The sequence below is a fragment of the Pundamilia nyererei genome, unplaced genomic scaffold, assembly GCF_000239375.1.
Source record: "Pundamilia nyererei isolate P.nyererei 1_Seehausen unplaced genomic scaffold, PunNye1.0 scaffold00371, whole genome shotgun sequence".
NCBI lineage: Eukaryota > Metazoa > Chordata > Actinopteri > Cichliformes > Cichlidae > Pundamilia > Pundamilia nyererei.
This window is the reverse complement of record NW_005187772.1, coordinates 121,102-141,289: the sequence shown is the minus strand read 5'-3', so window position 1 is coordinate 141,289 and position 20,188 is coordinate 121,102. Positions and strand designations below refer to the sequence as shown.

Sequence of the window (20,188 nt, the reverse complement as noted above, 5' to 3'; positions counted from 1 at the left end):
CTATCTATCTATCTATCTATCTATCTATCTATCTATCTATCTATCTATCTATCTATCTATCTATCTATCTATCTTCCAGCCACATATGTCAAACACACCCACCTCACAGTGCCACAGCTCTACAATAGTTCTGTTTTTTTCATGATTTTTTTAAAATTAGTTTGTGTGTTTATTAGAGAGTTAATTGGGTTTAATTTCAATTATGATTTCTTGCAGTGCACAGGAGAGGTGAAGAAAAGAGTGTAGGCAGGGTGGGGATGAGCGCCAGTGGTGATTTGATTCAACAAGAGTAAAAGGGAAGGTTTGCAAAATGGTAGAGACCTGCTATGAAGTAATGCCATTAGAACAGGTGAGAGCCAATAAAAAGACAGGAGGCTGAGCTGGAGGTGACAGAGTTGGCGATGCTGAGATTTTCGCTGGGAGTGAGCAGAATGGACAGGGTTAGAAATGAGAAGGAACAGTGCAGGTTTAGCGGTTTGGAGACGAAGTTATAGAGGCTGGATGAGCATGGACATGTGCAGGTTCATGGATGAGGGTCGGTGTGACAGAGGACGAGTGAAGAAGAATTTCATTTATGGCTTTTCCCACTTTTGATTTTTGCACTTCTCATAAAAGCCCAAATTCAAGCCAAGCTAATGGAAAGAGAGCCTTCAGATATTTCCTAGATGAAGGTGATTGCCATGGTATGGAAGGATGTAATCATCTGCACAGTATCATTTCAGTCAGTTTTATGGGTCCCAGGAGCTTCCAGTGTCCAGTTTTTATTCTGTTTCGATTCACTGCATAGCTGTAATAACCCTAGCTCATTGTCGTTCAAGCTAAATGTGATGCAGCTCATTTTGGAAGCATCCATGGACGGTATAAAACGCAGAATAGACAACTCATTGGGTTTTCAAAGCCTCAACGTTATCAGCCGGGTTGTCTCGTTTGATTCTTAGAGCCAGATTTGACCATATTTGCGTTAGAGGTCTCCTTGTCAACTAATTTACTGTTTTGTTTAAACGACTGAAAAAATGAGACTAGTTGAATACTCTACAAGTTAGAAATAATCTTAAAAATATTGAATAGAATTAATGCAGTTAAACACTGACCATACAAATGTTGTGTGTGTATTTAAGAGCTATATGAAACTGTTAGTCACATTAATTTTAGGGGTGCAATGATACTCGTATCGATGTTGAACTGTTCGATACAGTGCTTTCGGTTCGGTACGCATATGTATCGAACAATACAAAATTTTTTATTTATTTTATCAACTTTCCTTCTGACGATGCTGTCTGTGTTGAGCGCTTAGTGGATCTGCGCTCGACAGTGCAGCCTAGGCGGAGTAGTCAAACGCAGATTCACTGAGTGCAGGGCAAGCTAGCGAGACAGAAGCTAAGCTCTCCTTGCAACATGGCAAATTGAACCTCCCCCACCCTCATTCAGATGTGGTGTTTGGAACTATTTTGGTTTTCATGTGACGTATGACCCTGAAGGTAAGCGCGTCATGGACTAAAGTAAAACAGTATGTTGGATGTGCCACGCAATGCTCAATTACATTGGTGGGAACTAGTGTGTTAGCGCAGTTAGCTCGTTAACGTGTTGGCCGTCCAGCCCCACGCACGGGGCGATCCGCGGTAGCTCGTTAACGGAGATTTGCCGTGTTGTGGCGTTAACGTCATTTCAGATTAACGCTGACAGCGCTAGTGGGAACACAACGAATATGACTGCACATTTACTCCGACATCATCCTCGTGCAAAGACAAGTGGAAGCAGACAAAAACAACAAGCACGCATGCTACAAACTTTACCCGAGTCATTTAGACAGCCGTTAGCACAGGATTCTCCTTATGGGGACCTGATATGCTGCTGAGAATATAGCCCAGAAGAAGCGGATAGTATAGCTTTTATTTTGTAAAGAGCCATTTCTCTGTAATAAACTCTCTTTTCCAAAGATGAGGGATTTCTCCATCAGATAGATTTATTTATTTTATTACTTTGTTGTTTCAGCAACATTAAATTTAAAAACTGTACTTTTGAGTTAAACTATATATTTATAATTTTAATAAATGACAAATTAAAAAGGAATGAACATTTTTTTTGTATCGAAAAAATATCGAACCGAACCGTGAATTTTGTGTATCGTTGCACCCCTAATTAATTTATAATAAAGTCCTATTTAAGTGTTACTGAAATATAACATGCAATTGGATATGTACAGTTGCTTGACAAAAAGCTTTATTCTCCATCTGGTTGGTCAGTAGTTGCTAGTGGTTACAGCTTTTTGGTCACAAAAAGGCATATGGTACTCGAGAGAAAAACTCCTTCCATTTGTTTTGTTTGCAAACACGTTGCTGCAGTCACCCATAGTTTGAGTGGAAGACATAGACTTGTCTTCAAAGGTGTAGCACCCTCTGTGACCAAATTCACCTAGCAACAGCCTGCAACCTCTGGCAACCATTTGGAGAGTAAAGCTTTTTTTATAGTAAGTATATGTTACCAGGGGATTGTCTCTAGAGCCATATTTCTGAGGCCTTACAGCGAAGAGTATAGCTAGTGTTAGCAGAGCTAGCACCAGCAGCAGGTCTTGCAGGCTAGAAACATCTTGGATTATCTGTATGTTACTGCAGTCTGTATAATTTATTTCCATTAAAAATAGGACCGTAAAGCCTTTTGTAGACTAAATGCTCTGTTTCTGAAAATCTCCTGGTGCGATTTAAAGCTACAGGATGATAGAAAAATACATGTGTTGGAGATCCGGTATATTTGCACGGTCACTCTGAACATCCTGATGAAGTCCATACGATGGAAATATATCACTGACCCTTTATAGGGGAGAATTTTGACCATCGAGAGCCACTTACTTACACTCACACATTTCACTGCAGTTAATAGGGCTGTTCGATATAACGATCTATATCGGATGACGATATAAAAACGTCTATTGTTTCATTTTACTCTATCGTTTGTTTCGTGGTGTCGCAAAATAAACTGTTTACGGCAATATTTTTTCATGGTTTTGATTAGGGCTGCACGATTAATCGTTAGAAAATCGATTCATACTTATGTGCGATCTCATTTCCAAATGACAACAATTTTTAAAAAAAAAGAAAAAAAAAAGACGACGACGATTGTACCGCATTTTGATCCGGGACGTAATCTGCATGAAAACAAGCGCTCACTCTTCCTGCTCAACAAATGACAAGGGCGGAGCCTTATACCTATACCCGTCGAACTCCCGCAGGCACAAAGAAATTACGGAGGCTATTACTTATCACCTGACCAAAGATATGGCTCCCATCAACATTGTGCAAAACAAGGGATTTAGGAAAATGATCAACACCCTAGACAAACGCTACACGGTGCCGTCCCGCAACTATTTTTCTATTGTTGCACTACCTGCTCTATACACGCAGCGTCGAGCAACGGTGGAGACGGAATTTCAAGCAGTACAACATTTTGCGGCAACGACAAAACGTGAGACATTTGTTGTTTTTATGTTTATTTATTGTTTTTATGTTCAGTCTCAACTGTTACGAAGTTGATGTGCAGTTAATAAGTGCAAGAAATATTTATACTGGAAAAGAAAATCGTGAGAGAATCGTGATCTCAAAATTTTATGCAAAATCGTGCAGCCCTAGTTTTGATGGTCACTGTAGTGGCTATATTAATTTCTTAAAGTTCTCTCTTTCTCTTATATTTAATATAACCACACTACAGATGGACAAGCGTCTGTTTTTATGCGTTGTGGTTAGCAACAACGACAGTAACAGCATCGTTTATGTTCCACATAAACCTTTCACAATAAAGCTCAAGATCCTGTTGAGACTTTTCAAAATAAACTGAATCACGTGAAAGAGCAGATTATTTACGGATGAGAAGTAAAAAAGAGCCGCCAGGTGTTTAAAAAATAAACCTTAGACTCAAACGTTAGAACAGGCTTTTCCCCGCAGCACGCCGTGTAATAAATACTCACAAAGAAAACGGCGGCCGTTACAACTTATGTCTAAAAATGTATCGTTTCATGCATCGGTTAAAACACTCGACTCCAGCTACATGACGCGCAGCTGGAAACACTTCACGCAAGACGAGCTGCCCGAGATTCATAGAATTTACAGAAAATGTTAAATTTTTGTGATTTATATCGTTATCGGGCGATAGATGTCTTATATCGGGATATGAGATTTTGGTCATATCGCACAGCCCTAGCATATAACAATATTTCCTGGCTTGTATGAGAGGGTCTGACTGCACCAACACTGGACATGGAAACAGCGTCCCGTTTGGCAGCCTGCCTTAAAACCATCTTGGCTGCTGTCATGATGTTTGCAGGGTTGTTTTGTAAGAAATGGATAAAGCTGTTGGGAATGGATTAGCAGCCAGTGTGAGCTCACTGGACCTGATTTGTGGTCCTTCAGAGACTTTCTTGGAAATATATTGTTTACATCATAATAAGGTTCTCTCTCTAGGAAGTGATTTTTATGGAAACTGGATTCACTACACTTCCACTGTTTGTTTGTAGCCATAAGTTGTTTGTATTCATAGACGCACAATCACATCTGTGCCCTGAAGTCACGCACTGGAAAAAAAAAAATCTGTGTGCAAACAGCTGAGCTCATCTTTTGGTAAATTGAGTAGCAGTCTCCACTCAGGTGTGATAAATTCACTTTTTACAGAAACAGCAGCTTGAAATAAAGCAGAAGACTGCAGATAAAACTAGTGAAGCAAGATTTCTGAAAGAGCCGAGCGTCTTCTCTCCTGGCAGGTCTACGATTCTCACTTTTTACAACAGAAATATGTTGGACTCTTTGGTATCACATAGATCTGACAGTGTAGATGTGTTTGTGCTCAGATAAACAGGAAGCCTGGTGATATACTACATTTTTCTAGCTGTCAGAAAGCCCAACAAAAAGACCAGAAATCAGCAGTGATTTATCGTCTGTGTATCCAAAACCCGAGCGCTCCATTGTTGGTCTGAAAACACATCAGCGAGCCACAGCAGTGCGCAGGGGGACATTTCCTTTCACTCCCATAAACACAGTGTAGTTCACTTTCACTGTTTGGACCATCCTGGTGCTCCACATGCACTCTGTCCTCGAAATGTTTATGAAAGCTTTGCTTAAAAAACAAAGCCGGGATGTTTTATGGATGTCTTGGTGTGTTTGAGCTCTAAATGTTATTGTATTATTGTATTTCTGGTCCTTTTATTAATGGCTTTATTCTTCTGGTGTTGCTGTGTTTACTGGGTTTCGGTAGTTTTGTATTTGTCAGGCTGCTTTTATTTGCCTCAGTATTTTCCTTTGGGTTCCTCCCTCTGTCCTCTCTCTCTGGTGGTGCGTCTGCTTGATCCCTTCATGTTATTATGAAGTCTTCTTGTTTCAATGTTTTTGTCTTCGTGTCCCCTTTTGTCCATGCTGACTGGTGTTTTGTGCTTGCTCTGGTTCTGTTTGTTCTTCATGCACTTCAAGCTCTGGAGTCTTTTTCATTTGGATATTTTCATTCCCAGTTTGGACTTCCTGCTGTGCTGCTTCCACTGAGGGAAGTCTGAGAGTAGAGCCACTGGACTGCTTGCAAAGTGTGAACATTTCAGAGGATGACACTTTACTACTATTAATGCTACTTCTCTATATTTCTACTAAGAAGAAATCAAGACGTTTAAGATAAAGAGCCAAAAAGGACGTTTTTGAGTTACGACTTGGTAACGACAGTTGTTCAATAGAAAGTGGAACAACATGAGACACATTGTTGGAATGTTTTCACAAATAGCTTTTACTTCTATAAACTTTAAGAAAGGAATTTTTGATTGATTTTCCTGCGCCGGCCCTCTGCTGATCAGATTGGACTAAGAGTTGCCCGTGGACTAAAAAGTGGTTGAAATGTTGAATTTAGGCTCTCGCTTAGTCATCGTCTCTTGAGCTAAACGGAAGTTTAAGTGAGTTTGAACTTCTAGGAAAAGCTAAGAGCCATGGCTCCAAAGACAAGTATGTTTGATGTGAACTTGATAGCAAAATAAACTTATTAAAGTAATCATTATTTGCCAATCTTTTAAATATTTGATTTAACTTTACTCTTAGCTGAGTTCGTCTCTTTTCTATTCTCAGTCACTCATTTTTTTATTCTCTTGGCTCTCTTGATGTCATAGAGAGGGGAGATGGAGATGAGCAGAATTGATGCTTAAAAAATGAAACTAAACAAAAAATAAGCTGAATGTTGTATAAAAATCTTTTATATAGAGACAGAAAAGCTGCATCATTGGTTGATTTTGATGTTTTTCATGACATTTGATGACTTTAAAGGCATCTGCTGCGGTGTAATACTTTCACTTGTCTCAGAGCGACTGATATTGTAGCCTCCCGGCGTCCTTTTGTCTTTGGATTTGATTTGTCTCCCGTCTCCGTGGCAAATCAAACAACAATCAATAATTAGCGAACTGGTGTGAGCCAGTTTAACAGCATTTAATTGGGACAAACAAGGAAGTATTAGCACATATTATCCCTGCAGCGAGGACCGTGGGGTGCTGTGATTGATCAGCGGTCGTGTTGGTTTTGCTGGGGGTGGGGGGTCGCCTAGGCAGCCACGACCTCCCTTAGGGACTGTAATGAATTTCTGCATCGCTGCCTCTCCATGCTGACCTCTGCCTGTCCGTCCATTAGTCTCTGCTGCTGTCACTAATCCACACTAATACTCATACTCGGTCTTAAAATCATCATGTAGTCACATAACAGGAGTACTGATGGTGTCATTTCACTTGTCATGTAGTTTATATGAAGAGATATGTTACCTACAGCTATACTATATGTTTTTCCTCGGTGGTCAGCTATTCATGTACGCGTGACTGATCTGTGTACAGTCAAATTTTTGACAGAAATCAATTAATTTTCTACTATTTCTGAGTCTTTTATAAAGAAAAAGCTACTTTTATTCGAACTGAATTACTAATACCTCAGATGACTCTCATGGTGGGAGTGCAGGAAGGAAAAGATCAAACCCTGCCTGTTGACGGTCACAGTATATACAAAGACTGCTGGGTGAGGTGCTTCCTGAATCAGATGTGATTCAATGAGCAGCTTCTTCTAGTTGCTTTCTATGGCCTTGGGTGATGTTTTGGACATGTAGTGTACAAATGATAGCACTAAGTGTATTTACTCGTGTTCCCTGCTGGACAGGAGTCCAAAAGCCAAGATGAAATTTCCTTCCCCAGTCATCCATCACGGGTCTCTCCAGCTTTGTTTCTGGTCTTTCAGGTTTTCATTTGGGACCCTTTATCTCCAGAAATATAAACGTGACACCCAAGACAGAGGCTCCTCCTGCTGTGGTGCTTAAACCCGACATGAATGTCAAGCATTGATGTTCTGATGTCAGAAAGCGAACAAGACCTTGGTGTGCTGCAGAACAAAACAAAGAATAACATTATAATGATGATCAGATTATCATACGACCTTGAAAGCTTCTGTATGCATTGGGGAAAAAACATCATGTAGCATTTGACTGTTGAACTGCAGAGTCTGTGCAGTGCATAACATTATTCCCGTTCTCATATTCATCATCTCCATTATTCATTATTCATTTCATGTTGTTTTATTTATGTTTATGTTCTTAATTAACAGTCGGACAGAAGCATTAAAAGGCTGTGAGAGACAGAGGAGGCTGGGTGACATGAGACCAATGAGGCTGCACCAGCTTATTTAAAGTGGACCTGTTATGCTTTTCCTTACTCTCTGTGCTGTAGGTATGTTTTTAACATGGCTGAAATACTACTGCCTGCTAAATACTGATGTCAGTGCATGCACAGGTAATCCCAATAAAGCACCATCTCAGGAGGTTTGGTAACACTTTATCATAACGATCATTAATAAACAGTAAATTGTTAAATAGCTATGTGAAATTTAGTATATAGCTATTGGGGTGTTAACAAACAATTAGATTATCCTGTAATTCCTATTATTTTATAATAACTGGTGTTATTATTGTGTCATAAAAAGTTGCTGGCACCTCAGACACAAGGACAAGGTTTGTGTAAATGTTGGCCCCTTTGCTCATGTGGCCACAACAGTGAGACAGATCATCCCTCTCACAGCTTCAGATTCCACCTGTGTCCGACTTCCTGCCCACTCCTGTGAAAAACAGACCTGATGCCGTTTGAACAGAGAGCCATTTCTGGGATCCTCTCCTTGCCTTGAGAGGATGTGATCAACTCTCATGCAGCCACGCCCAGTGTGTTCTCTTTGTGAAACAGACTGTAATAGCTTGTAATTGTATCCAGCATGGCCACAATGCCAATGTTTATTTATACGCTCCAAGCCCAACATGAACAGCTCAGATCAAAGCAGACACACTGCAACGCATGTGTAACGACACACATATTGCTCTTTACTGTCATAACATCCAATCCACAGTGTTGTCTAACAGCCTGACAGCTAGCATACATCAATATAAAGCAGTGAAAATATCAGATACAACTTTACAATAATGGAAAGTCCATGTGAGGATTAATAAACTATCAAATTTCTAGTTATTCACAACTGTTACAATAAAGTGTTACCACCATTATGATGTCAGCAAAAGCAGATTTCCTTATATGGTCATGTTAGGCACACAGCTCGAGTACAGAAGCCCCACCCACCTGCTTTTGAAAATGTCTCTTTACGAGGGGCAGCCAATGAGAAGAAAACTGTATCAACAGGAGGGGAACAGCTTATTTCATACACTGACAGCTGCAATAAGGCCCAGTACTGTGAATCAGGGTTTAAAACAAAGAGTGGGAAATCAGCATAATAGGTCCTCTTTAAAGGAAAACAAAAACCGTATAAGCAACCAAAACGTGTTTGATGGACACAATTTCTGGGGGAAAAAAAGATGAAGGGAAACACCCACGCACCCTCCGCTGGCTCTCTCATTCTTTATCTATCTCTATCTGTTCGCAGGGGACATCACTCAGAAGGGTTATGAGAAGAAGAGGTCCAAGCTGGTCAGGGCATATGTTCCACATGCTGGAGGTAATTTAGCAACCTCTGACTCCCCCACACACTCCCCACGCCGCGAAAATATTCCCATACCGCTAGTAGAGAATCGATCTGGTATCATGACAAATACAGTGGCAATGATACTGTACTCGACTCTATCGATTCAGTCTTCAGCCGCCGCCATTAGTGAATGTAGGTTAGGACTCCCTAGAGCTCAGCTTGGGCCTGCTCCTCTTTATCTGAACGTGCTGTAGTTGCTGTCTTCAAACACACACACGCCCTACAGGCTCTCCTGCAGCTAAAACACACACACACATGTGTCACCCAATCTGGTTTATCCTTATCGTATATCGGATGATTTAGCAATAACGGCTCACTGGATACTGAGGGATGTTCTATCAGAGAGCAGAGAAGCAACTGCCACATTTTTCGAATTATTATTATTTTTACCTTCTTTTTCTTTATCAATTCTTTCATTTTAAGATGCCAGAAAAATCTAATTTTTCTGCTGAGTCAGATCATCTCCATGTTTATTTTTCTTTGTTGGCCCTCCTATCTTTTGCTTTTGTCAAACGTATTTGTGCACGTGTGTGTATGTCTGTGTCTCTCTATATATGTATGCATCTGTCGCTGCTTGTCTGCTTGCCTCTGTAGGTATGGAGGGGCCAATGTCTCACCGGGCCCCCCTCGGCCCTCCCTCTGCGGCCCGTTTCCACCGACGGAGAACCTCCGGCACCAGAGACGAGCGCTACAGATCAGGTACGGAAACTACAGCTGCATAAACACCACCATCGGATCACTGAGACTTCTTATATAGTGTCCATATTCACCTCCTCTTCATTTTCTCTCATATTTCCTCTTCCAGCAGTGGATACTCGTATTAAACAAGGTGAAAGCTTCAGATATAATGAAATCAGCGTATGTACAAGTAATCCCTGTGAGCCTAGTTCAGTATTAGTATAAGATGAAGAAGGATTGTGTAGTATGCAAAGCTACTATAGCAGAGGCCAAGAATAAAAATACAGAGCTGGTAATGAACAGAATACGTTCCACTTTAAATGCATTAAGAAAAAATGAATTCATAAAGCAGTGTAACCATGTTACTGCACACACTTGGCATTCAGTACTTATGATTAGAAAAACAGAAGTATATCAGATCGCACTGCTGGCACTGTGGTAGTTAAAATGAACTTGCTGCTCTTTACTGTGAATTGAAGGATGATTACAGTCTGGCTTTATTCATGTGTAAACTGTAATTTTCAGTTAATACATTACAGGGACTTGCAGTGTAATCAAAATGGATGAGACTTCAGCGGGTTTGTTTGTTGGAAAAGACATAGATGGAGGGGACGGTGCACTTTTTCCACTTTCATTTTTTAGGAGAACTTTCTCCCTCCTCCTTTGCATGAATGAGCCTGTTTACCTGTCTCTCTCTCTCTCACTCAGACGTCCACACTGAGGCGGTGCAGGCTGTGTTGGCGCGACACGTTGAGAGGAAGGTGGCGGTGCCCATGCCCTCCAAGAGACGCTCGCTGGTGGTGCAGACCTCCATGGATGCATACACGCCTCCAGGTGACGACACACAGACTGAGACACACACCTGTATTTGTGCTCCATGTATTTTTCTGATTGAGATGTGAAAAAATGAGACAACATATACTTGTGACGGTGGATTAAAACATTAAAACTGCAAGCTATAACAAAATACGTCAATAAAGTAGAGATAAAATATGACAAACTAGAACAAACCCCAAAGTAAAATATAATAAGGGAGCTCAGTGATTTAACTTATAAACAGAATGTGTGAAAGTGGCTGCGACTTAACAATATTGAACTAAGAATAGCTCAGTGGTTCAGTTTAACAGGTCATGTGATCTTCTGATGTGCACTTTTGAGCAGGAGATTAGAAGCAGCTAAGCGTTGGATTGTTTTTTCATGTCTTTAAAATAGTGTTTAGTTTAAAGAAAAAAGTACCCAGAAGGTGCACACACTCATACACACACTCATACACACACATGCTGTGGTTATCTCCGCTGAAATGGGTTGCACTAAGCCGAAAATTTGACCCCGGAGAGGCAGGCCCGAGCCCAGACGGGATTATGTTGTAATGCCGTGTCTCTGCTTTCTCAGACGTTTTCCATTCTGACAGAAACACACTCATCTCTCCAAAAAACTGCAAACATGCACATTTCCTGAGGCGCTGATGGTTTTACAGTGAAAACAAACCACAGACAGATGTAACGTTGCACGCAGTCAGCTACTGTAAATGCGATCTGCCATCAGAAAAAGGAAAAACACCGATTAGTAGCTGACTATTCTGCGTATTTGCAACTGCAAAAAACATGGACGAAAGGGGAAAGTCGGAGCTGACCTTTACCTCAAATATGAGCTCATTAGATTGAACATAATTGGAGTTGACGGTATAATTTTGCTGCTGATTGGATTTTAATGGAGAAAATGTAATAACTTTGTTCACTGCCAATTTGCTTTTTAACCTTTGAGAAAATTCTTAAGCGATCCCGACATCACCCCAAAGGCTCGTCTTACTCATGAGCCTCAGTGGTCGACACGGGACACTTACTTGCTTCCTGTTATAGGAAAGTCAGAGCGGAAACTGAATCCCCATGTTATGTTTACTGCTCCTCCGTGTTCACACAATGAACTCGTTTAAAGAAGTAAATTCAGCCTTTTTCCTAAAGTGCAGCCCAAAGCCAGTTTTACCTAAATTGGTTCTCGTGGTTGTTACTACCTTAGCTGACTAATTATTGACATTTTCAGCTCTAGAGCCTGCTGTGTCACCCAAAGCTCATCAAACTTCAGTGGTGAACAGAATTAATCATGGTCTCCAGGCTTTTTCTGAACCATTGTAATACTGACTGGAGACAATTGTCTTAAAAACACTCAATTCTGATCTGTTTCTTATTACCAGGCTCAGATGTGGATCAGTAGTCGTGGATTAAATGCCACGCTGGGTATAAATGAAGGGATGTGGGGTGGCACAGGAGTGGGACCTCAAACAAGGGAGGCGAGCAAGCCCACAGGAAATCAGAATGTTTGATCAGAAATAAATCCAGCGTAGAAAATTGGTGTAAAACACGATTTTCAGGCGCATGTGCAGCCACGCGGGTTAGGTGAAAAATAATATGCATCAAGAGATTTGTATGCTTCTAGTTTTTCTTTTGCATAAATAGATATATATAGATATATTCTATTTATCCAAAAAGTCGGAAAATTATTATGTAAAAACAGCCAAAGCATGAAAAACAACCCAGCTCAAAATGACCTTAATGTGACCCAAAAAGGAGCTTTGTGAAATGGAAAAAAGTGCAGGGCTCATTGTATCAAGACCTAAATATAAATACAGGAAGAAGACAAAGTGCCTACTGGTTCAGTAAATGTTGTATGAGGTGGTTTGGGGTATCCATTTATTAACCATAGTCTTTCTTCACAAGCACAGTTATGTGGATTATCTCTGTGTTAGCTGAATTCAAACTGAATGATGAAAAAAACAATTCCCTTGGCGAGTAATATAGACACATTCCACAGCTGCAGTTCAATAATCAGGCCAGAAAAACATGACTTCACAGGAAAACGTCCACGATTACATCACTTCGAATAACAAAAACAGTGCAATTGCTGTACTTAGGTTAACATCCCGCGCTCACTGTGTTCCCTCTGGGTCTCGATTAGCTCTGAGCTCATCGTTGTCCAAATACATTCTCCATGATTATCGCTGGGACCTACAGTTTGTATTTCCCCCTCTTCGTTCTGAAGCCCTGCTAACTTCTCCGTAACTCACACATCTCGTAGTGTCATCAGCTAGTGTCATGAAGAACGTAATATCAAGAAAAACCACAAACAGACATGCAAAACTAAAAAGTTAGCAATTTCACCCTTGCATAAAACACATTGAGCAAAAACAACTTTATCGCGTTATTTCTTTACATTTAGCAGCACAAACCTGATGCAACACAACCTGTCCACTTTGGTCAGAGCTATTTCAAATCCCATAAACAAATGACTTAACCAGTTTCTTGCTAAGAAGAATTGTAATACCATTCTCATTCAAGCACTTAGTTAGGGCACGGTTAGCTTAGCGTAACAATAAGAAAGTGAGCCTCTAATTCACTAAATAAGATGTTTTATCTGATTATTTCTCTAGAAAAACAAAGAACCAAAAAGGATTAGAGCTGGGACATTAACACAAACTTTTCTCTTGAGCTAAATTGGATGCCGAGCTAACCTAGCAAACAAATGGCTCTGGCGTGGTAGCAGTGTTTATCATTTAATTTAGTTGGAAGAAGCTAGTCTCCCAAACTGCTGAATTGTTTACTAATATTGTTTAAAGGTCTTATATTGTGTTAGCACTCATTTCAGTTCCTGCTTATTTATTATTGTTAGTTTTATGCTGTGAAAGTTCTGTTATTAACATATAATGGCGGCTACTGACCCTCACTAGGTCTGTCCCCCCTGTGCTCAGACTCCTCGTCGGGCTCAGAGGAGGAGGCGGGGCCAGGTGACGACATGTCGGGCATGGAGCACTGGATGAGCCGCCCTTCCCAGCTAGGCCCCGCCCACCTAGGCTCCACCTCCTCCTCGTCCTCGTCCACGCAGAGCGGAGGCAGCGGTAATGCCGGACGGCTAGCCGACTCGCTGGCGCACATGCACATCTCGCACCTGGCGCACGCGCACCTGGCGCACCTGGGCCAGTCGCACCACCAGCAGAGCCACCTGTCACAGTCGCACCACGGTAAGACTTCAGTCCTACTACAGCTCCAGCATTTTGAATTTTCACCTGTGTCTTTTAATAATGGTGATTCCTAAAATGAGGAAATTCATATAATTTTTATTATAGTTTAACCCAATGATTATTACTGATAAAGCATTTGGTCTACAAAGAGTGAAAACAAGGTAAAAGAGATCAAAGAAGTCAGTTTTCATTTTCTGACACAACTGAGGTTGTAACAAGGAGGACTAGAATTTCGTGGGTCTTGCAGTACCGTTATGGCCCAATAGGAGTGCAGTTCAAGAGTCTTTGCAGTAATTCACAGTATTTGACTGTGATACAGCTGTTTATTGCTCCCTCAGGTATTGGGCACCTGTCTCTGAAGAGGAAGGGAGCTCTTAGTATAGCAGAGAACGGCGGCTCTCTGCGACGGTCCTGTGAGTTTGGCTCCGACATGCTGTGGCCTCCGCCGCTGGAGTCAGAGGGTAGGTTTCACCTTTTTCAGAGTCTCTGAAGATGCAGAATGCCTGCAGAATGCCTTAGTGAGTATAAACAATCAAAATAATGCAGCCTTTAATCACCATTCATGATAAGACATGATAGGTGGTAACCCCAACCTTGAGTTTGGAGAAAGGCAGAATGTGTGTGAATGTGTGATGTGAACAGTTTAAAATTACACAGAATGACTCGGGGGAACTGTTTAAGTAAAGGTTAGGGTTACATTTAGAGTTGGAGTCACCACGGATGGCCGAATAGACCTCAGCAGGTTAAGAGAAGAAATGTCAGCTATTCCCAAAACAGTATGTGGACATTAAATCGTTTTCTTATCAATTTCCGTTTTTAAAACCTTTGAAAGTGCATTAAATCACTCCATAAAATGTGGAAGAAGACTGTGAGGTATTGACTCAAGTCGACTTGATGCTTAGCTGCAATTTTGTGTAATACCAGTGAGTCAATGCAACTTCTCTTTAGAAAATAGGTTTGGCTGAAAAGAAATATATAAAGCTAAACAGCTGCATATCTTGAAAAAGACTGCACACATGTGCTGGTAAAATGCTGCCCCCTGGTGGTAAAAGGTTTAGTTTAATTCTGTACAGGATAGCTACAAAGTGCACCTTTAATATGACCAAAAATGTCTGTTGTTATTGATGTTTGGAGAAGAAGTTTTCCGTTGAAAGCTTTACACTTGTGATGTTTTGAAGCGCAGCTATTCCAGACCCTGCTGACTCCTGTGTTTGTCAGGGCTGTGACCCAAATCAGCAGTGAAACAAGATGACCATCAGAACGTGTCTAATTGCCCGTGGACTCTATAACACACGGCACTTGACAAACAGAGCAGTGATAAAGGTGAACAGTGAGTCACCGCTGTCTGTTTCAGCTCTCTCTCTCTCCATCTGCCTCACAGAGAACCACTCGGCCCCGCCGGACGTGACGGGATACTCGTCGGACTCGTCCCACTCCCACACTGAGCGTCACCACATGGCCAATATGGGAACCATTGCCAGGAACACGCAGAAATACGGCAACGCGGAGCGCATGGAGACAGGCGATGGTAGGAGTCACCGCCAACGTCACACCTTTAGCCAGCTCCCAGCTGGAGCCTCTGAATAAAAATACTGGAGACCGTCTGATAAAAATAGCAACTCTTTAATCAGGAAGTGAGCTCAAATTGGACCAGTGCCTCAGAGAACTGGCCAATTACACGGTTTGTGTTGATGTCAGTCCCCTGGAAGACAGATTGGACTTTTTTACCATTTATTTTTCTAAGCAGAGCTGACAGAGCACCTTTGTTGTTCTTTCTTCAGCATGTTTCACAATCACACTGTCACAGTTAGAGAGCTGAGAGCTCCTCAGAATAATCACAGGCTGTGGTCCACTTAGCAGAGCCTTGTGCCAAAAATACAGAGTTTCTAATTCAGTGCCTTAAAGGGAAACCAATCTGCAAATTTCCATCTTCATACATTTATTATTGGCTTGTACTTGATTAGTATTTTATTATTTACAGTCCAAATTAATCCATATTTATCATGTACCAGGCTCTTGGTGCAGCATCCAAGTTCATCTTCTGTCAGAAACAACCTGCTTTAGCTCCTCCCTCTTTAAGCCAGCTTTCCTCAGACCCGTGTGCTCGAGATGACCTTATAAGGAATATTCTCACATGACATCATACAGAGCCAGGAGTCTAAAAAACTGTTGAAATGCAATGTTTAGACTGTAGATTGTACAAATGTTGCAGTGCTTCAAGCCTGCATTCTGTTTAATAGACCCAGAGGGGGGACGCCTCCAGGTCCAAAAGTACCATATTTCACTAACCTTGAATGGTTAATGGTTTACGTTGGCTAGAAATGTGTTCCCCTCGTGGTTAAAAATCGAGGCCCTCTTGCTTCTTATATTAAATCCTCCATTAGGAACCTTGGTGTTACAGTTGATCCAGCTCTGACGCTGGACACACACGTTAAATCTTTGGTTCGCTCTTGTTTTTACCATTTAAGAAATTGCTGAGTCCTATTGTCTCACGTTCTGAATTGGAAATGATTATTCATGTTTTTGTTTCATCTCGCTTAGACTATTGTAATTCCTTGTTTAAGGTTTAAGTACTGCCTCCCTTGAATGACTGCAGGGTGTTCAAAATGCTGCTGCTAGGCTTCTGATAAAGCATCACAAATACTCCCCTGCTGATTCAACTGCATTGGCTCCCTGTCAAGTTCAGGGTCCAATTTAAGATCATAATCATGACTTATAGGGCCCTGCACGGTGTAGCTCCAACTTACATAAGTGATCTTCTTCTTCCTTATCACCCCAGCAGGTCCCTGAGGTCTTGTGACCAGGGGTTGCTGGTTGTCCAGCATACAGGGTTAAAAACAAAAGGTGACGGAGCGTTTGTATCAGTGCTCTCAGACTCTGGAGCTCGCTCCCTTTGAGTTTGAGATCTGTGGACTCAGTCATGTCTTTTAAAAAGCAGTTAAAAACGCATCTGTTTAAACTCGCTTTTGGTTGATTTTGTTTTGTTTGAGATTTTAATGTCTGTTTTCTGCCTTTGTAAAGCACTTTGTGATTTTATCTTGAAAGGTGCTATATAAATAAAATTTTACTTTACTTACTTTACTTTACATCATTTGTATACAGTCTGCGGTTTAAAACATTCTGAAGCTTGAACTGTTTGCTTACAGGACTGACAAATTCTTTATTTCTCTCTCATATATGAAAGAACGTCAGAAGAAAAGCAGGATCGTTCATTCAGTATTTGTCCAGGGTTTACATCACAGGCAGCATTTTAGTCTCAGTCTTTGCAACACATCATGTAACACTGGAGGTTTATTATAGTTTTCATGATCGTCTTGTAAGCTGTTCACATCACCACTTTCCTTTTTGCAGGTGTTCCGGTCAGCAGTCGCGTGTCGGCTAAGATCCAGCAGCTGGTGAACACGCTGAAGCAGCCTCGCAGACCTCCACTCCGAGAGTTCTTTGTTGATGACTTTGATGAGCTTTTAGAAGGTAAAAACAGTCTTTCTGTTCATTTTAAAAAACTATCCCCAAGTGATTCATTTAATAAATCACTTTAATAAACACGTAATGAGCTTTGCTACAGGTCAGTGTGCAAAATCAGCTTTTTCAAAGAAACACAGCTCAGTGCTGAGGTGGCATTCATGCATGCAAATAAATGAACTGTGAATGTTAATTTTGCAGGTCTCAAGAAATTTTGGAAAAAGCTGAACGTCTTGTAAGCTGGTTAAGTCCCAGAAATTGCAGTTCCTTCAATGACCACTCGAGGCAGGATCCATGTGGGAGTAAATTCCCATAGACTCCCATGTTAAAAACATTACAGCAGAAATAAACCTGTTGGCAGCTGACAATAAGAAACAACATTAGTCAGTGTAGCTAATTTTCTCCTTCATAAAAATTGCATGGGGCTGAAAATGTTTTTAAACAAACCATTTTAAATTTTATTAGCACTTAAAGTTATGCAGTATTATAGGCCACACTGATTTTTGCAGAACAGTGCGCCCTCAGGCAGGTTTGTGCTGGTCCTGTGTGGTTCATAGCACTAACATAACATGTAATATGTCTCAAATTCATAACACGTGGTAAGCAAAGTTCTTCTCTTAGTATCTTATTCCATCAACCCCAACTGTTGGCGGCAAATGGCGTCCCGTCCCTGAGCCTGGTTCTGCCAGAGGTTTCTTCCTGTTAAACGGGAGTTTATCCTTCCCAGTGTCGCCAAGCGCATGCTCAAACAGGGATGTGCTCTTCTCTCTATTATTTTAGGGTCTCTACCTTACCTCTACAATATAAAGACCCTAGGTAAACAAGTTTTCTAGCCTTAGCACTCCAGCCTTTTATGGTCCACTCTGACTCCAGAAACATCAAGCTGTGAACAGACATTAGACTGAATTTTGATGCTTCCAAACAGAGTGGACCATAAACTTTGTGCAGATCAATAATCATCTGCTACCCTTTAAAAAGCTCTTTCTTTGAATTAGTTCATGACAGTTAAAGAACTTTCAGAATTTAAAAAAAATGGGAAATGCAGTCAGATTTTTAGTTTTAGTTAATAATAATGAATAAAATAATACAGGAAGATGCTGGGCAGTGGTAACCAATGTGACCAAAATCTTCATTAATGCTGAGAACAACACTCACGTCCATGTAAAGAACTGTCTTCATGTGGACACTCCAAGTCATGGGAAAGGTTCATATAGAGCACAGATGTGTTGTTAAAGGGTTAAAATTGTAAACGTACTGAAATATTTCCTGCTCTTTGCTCGCCTCTCTCCATCTGGGAGTGTTTTCTCTCCGTTTCTTCGACTCTCTGGGAAGCTCATACTTTTGTCCAGTTTTGTGGTCTTTTAAATCATATCCTGGAGTCATTTTGACAGTGTGTTGTAAACATGTGTGTTATAATCATACAACAAAATTTTGAGCTTGGGATTGATGTAGCGGTTAAAACTTCCAATTGACTCTAATTCTATTTTTTATGGCACTGGCTGAAGATTGAATCCAGTCAAATCCCTCCCCACTGCTGCCTCGCTCTCAGCCTCTCTGCAGTCTGAACTCAATATTAAAAGAGATAAAAGATTATTCACGTCCCCCTCAGTACATCTGTGTTCATAAAAGTTGTTTATGTGTTTTTTTTTCACGGCCACACTTGAAATCAAATAAACAGTAAAAGTTTGTGATCTGTGCACTCATGAAACTCTCGGCCTCATCCTGTTACAGTCCAGCAACCCGACCCTAACCAGCCTCGGCCGGAGGGGGCGGAGATGATGCCAGTGCGAGGAGAGCCGCTGGGGGTGGTCACTAACTGGCCTCCTTCTCTGGAGGCGGCTCTCCAACGCTGGGGAACCATCTCCCCGAAAGCCCCCTGCCTCACCAGCCTGGACACAGCAGGGAAGCCCCTCTATGTGCTCACATATGGTAACCACACACTTAGTGCTCACTCATTCATGTCCACCAGAGCTACAGTTGGATAAATGTTTTGCTAGTTCAAGAATTTAAAAATGCACAGACATGCATGCTGGTTAGGCTGAATATGATTCACACCAGGGGTGATGTACGGCCGGCCGTATGTTGCACACTCCTGGTCTTTATATTTATAATTCTTAACTTGTTTCATCTGCTGCTCACTACAAACAAGAACAAGCATTACATTTGGACTCTTAACTGTATTTTCATAACTTTTCCAGCTCTTCCTGCTGATAAAAACCTCTCTCATGGCTATTCATCTTTCTTTGTCACAGTTAAATATGTGACTTCTTCACAATGACTGAAAGGGGAGTTTAACTGGTCTGGCCTGCTTAAGATCAAAGTGGGCTGTATGTGGCCCGCAATGTAAAATGAATTTGACACCCCGGCTCTGACGCTGTCTGGAGTGGCCCTGCTGTCAGACCAGTAAATACATTTGGGGCTATTTGGCGTCTGTTCTTGTTTGGTTACGGTTAATTTGCCACTTGTCAACAACTCCAGTGACACCTTAACCCCATTCGCACATACAGAGGGTGATAGACTGAAGTCTGCTGACAGAGAGAAGCTAGTGCAACCAGAAATCGGTGAAAAGGGACCTAAATGTGCCTAAATAAACTTAATATAATATTTTAATTTTATTATTTTAATCTCTGAAACAAACTGCATGAAAGTGAAGTTGTTATTAAACCACTGCTTCACTTTTTTACTAAAGAGAAGAGGAGTGTGTCATGCAGGAAAGTGGTGGAACAACACAAGATAAAGCATCCACAGAAGCATCTGGTGGTTTTGTTGGCCCCTCTGTGTCCCCCTGTCTCTGGTGTCTGTGATGGTTATTTATCTTTTTGGTTACTTTGAAGGTTTCTTCACTTCCTGCTCAGTATCCCGCCCACCCTCATTAGTTTCACCTGGTCTCCTTTTCAATCACCGCCTGTTGTGTGCATATGCAGTCCCCTCTTTCCTCTTTTCTTTATGAGATCATTTGTTTGCCCTCTGTTGGTCTGCCTCTTCATGATTCCTCTTTTAAGAGTCATGTTGGGTTTTTGATTTGATTTCG

At 41.3% G+C, this 20,188-nt stretch overlaps 1 protein-coding gene across 3 annotated transcripts in view; it reads left to right on the top strand.

Moving 5' to 3' along the window:
• The window catches only part of LOC102204569 (disco-interacting protein 2 homolog C-like), a 73,401-nt gene that overhangs the window by 14,964 nt on the left and 38,249 nt on the right, over positions 1-20,188 (top strand). For 2 of the 3 annotated variants that reach the window (XM_005752662.2, XM_005752664.2), the window contains exons 2-9: positions 8,907-8,978; positions 9,600-9,704; positions 10,392-10,517; positions 13,405-13,695; positions 14,034-14,156; positions 15,077-15,223; positions 17,047-17,166; positions 18,889-19,086. In XM_005752662.2, coding sequence (XP_005752719.1) covers positions 8,907-8,978; positions 9,600-9,704; positions 10,392-10,517; positions 13,405-13,695; positions 14,034-14,156; positions 15,077-15,223; positions 17,047-17,166; positions 18,889-19,086 — 1,182 coding nt within the window. The remainder of the gene's footprint in view (positions 1-8,906; positions 8,979-9,599; positions 9,705-10,391; positions 10,518-13,404; positions 13,696-14,033; positions 14,157-15,076; positions 15,224-17,046; positions 17,167-18,888; positions 19,087-20,188) is intronic. The other variant, XM_013915823.1, reaches the window with a different exon arrangement.